This window comes from Perca flavescens, chromosome 4, assembly GCF_004354835.1.
Source record: "Perca flavescens isolate YP-PL-M2 chromosome 4, PFLA_1.0, whole genome shotgun sequence".
In the NCBI taxonomy this organism is placed as follows: domain Eukaryota; kingdom Metazoa; phylum Chordata; class Actinopteri; order Perciformes; family Percidae; genus Perca; species Perca flavescens.
Genome location: NC_041334.1, coordinates 3,124,470 through 3,126,703, shown reverse-complemented (window position 1 = coordinate 3,126,703; position 2,234 = coordinate 3,124,470). Strand labels below are relative to the sequence as shown.

General features: G+C 41.1%; 1 protein-coding gene across 1 annotated transcript; it reads left to right on the top strand.

Annotated features, from left to right (window-relative positions):
* The first annotated feature begins 539 nt into the window (after positions 1–539).
* Positions 540–992, top strand: LOC114554958 (ribonuclease). The gene has a single exon (XM_028577067.1). The coding sequence runs from the start codon at positions 540–542 to the stop codon at positions 990–992; it is 453 nt and encodes a 150-aa protein (XP_028432868.1).
* The last annotated feature ends 1,242 nt before the right edge of the window (positions 993–2,234 follow it).

Genomic DNA, 2,234 nt, shown 5'->3' with positions numbered 1-2,234 from the left:
GAAAGACTTTTAAAGAAAGAAAATCTAAAAGTAATAGATAATATATACTATATAACATAATAAAACCTGTTTCACCACAACATATTTTAACTGCTTATATGTCATTGTATCTTACACACATTTTGAAATAAGCACACAAACATGGAAACGATTACAAATAAAATGATTACAGTGCAAATCCTCCATCATAACAGCAATGCTCCAAGGTCCAAACGCGCCTGGCTTTTAAAGGGAATGGGAGATGATCTCTGATTGGTTGATTGCATGTTACGCTCAAAACACACCTCTGATTAATGAAGACACTAAGAACAACCCTTTAGAACCATGCGCCCGGCGCACGGAGCCTTTTTTCCACCGTCAAACTAGCAAAAGTGGATTTGGAAACGCCCTAAACACATCTGCGCCAGGCACTTCACGCCGTGCGCTTAGATCATTAAAATAGGGCCCTATATGTTTAACTGTTTCACTTTTTTTTATTACACCTTATTACATAATGCGTTGTTACAAGGTTTTTCTCACTTTGTGTTCCCCAGACAACCATGAAGATCTCTGTCATTGCCGGTGTGCTGCTGCTTTCTGCTGCCGTGATCTCTCTGGATTTTGTGAGAGAAGAAAAAACTCTGGCTGCAAAGTTTATAAATCAGCATATCAACGAGGAGATGAACAATAACGACTGCACCAAAGTGATGAATGACAGAGGAATCACGGACTACAACGGCAACTGTAAGCTGATGAATACCTTCATCGGGGCGCCTATTGGAACCGTCAGAGACATCTGTGGGACTGGAGGACAGAAATACTTTAATAAAAAGAAACCTGGCGTTCGTGATCTCAGAAAAAGCCGAGCACCCTTTAACATTGTTGTCTGCAGACTGAAGGATGCTACTGCCGCTCCTTGTGAGTACGAGGGTGCAGCTTATAACAGGCACATTGTAGTCGCATGCGATGTTAAAGGAGATCCTGTTCACTTTGATAGGTTTCTGTCTTATTAACCAGCTGATGAATCAGTGGAACTTGGGTCTCTTGTTGAATAAAACCCATCTGACAGTTTACACTTGTGTCTGTTTTTTTAATGCAGTCCTGTTTAATCATTGAGACATCCATGTTTGTAGTCTCTTACAGCCAGACCTTCCTCTACGGCGCTGTGCAGGAAGGTCTCGCTAGTCCACACAGATGCAAATAAGCTCATTTCCCAAAAATATTTAGCGATTGCTTTAACACCACAGACAAAAACACCCTCGACCAATTAAATTAAATGTCTTACATTCTCTGGCAGCTCCAGTCGAGTCGACACTTTGGACGGTTTGAAGAAACTGTAAGTTGCTTGTTTGGAATAACATAAAACACAAGACTTTCACACACTCGCACAGAAGTCAGTGTCAGACCAACCGTCAGTGTGTGTGTGTGTGTGTGTGTGTGTGTGTGTGTGTGTGTGTGTGTTAACATAGTATGAATCTGCAGCACTTCTCTAATCTCAGGTTTCTCATTTTCAACACGTTAAGACCTTATTGCCACTTCTTGTACAGGTTTTCTTTTTATGCTTTTGTCACTTTATAACTGTGTTCTCCAGATAACCATGAAGATCTCGGTCTTTGCTGCTGTTCTGCTGCTCTCTGCTGCTCAGATGCTATCACGTTTGGTTAGAAGCATATCATGACCAGGATGACTCCTGCTGAATTTTTGCGATGAAGGACGGACAAATCAGAGACGGCATCAACTGTAAGAGATCCAATACCTTCATCGTAGGGAGGTTTGATGACGTCAAAGCCGTCTGTGGAGCAGGAGGAGCGGCGTACGGTTGGGGTTTTAGAATTAGCAATGCTACTTTCCCAATTGTTGAATGTGAGCTGGTGGATCAGATTCCACGAGTGCAAATTTCAATTTACAAGTTCAGATTTTTCTGAACTTGTAAATTCAGATCACGTATGTGTGAATATTTTTTACAAGTGCAAATTCTATTTTTTTACAAGTGCAAATTTTAACATATTCTACAAGCTCTCACATTTTGCACCATATTAACCATTCAAATAGCCAGTGTAGGCCTTTTGTGATGATACACAAACATTTCACAAGAATGTCAACAGGTGTGATTAGATGGCCGTGTGAACACAAAAGGCCTACACTGGCAAATTGAATGGGCATCATGAGCAAAGTTGTCTGAATGCCAGTGCAGACCTTTTCTTATTATAACACAGCCATCTAACCACCACAAAAGGGAAAAGAGCCTGCCCTGA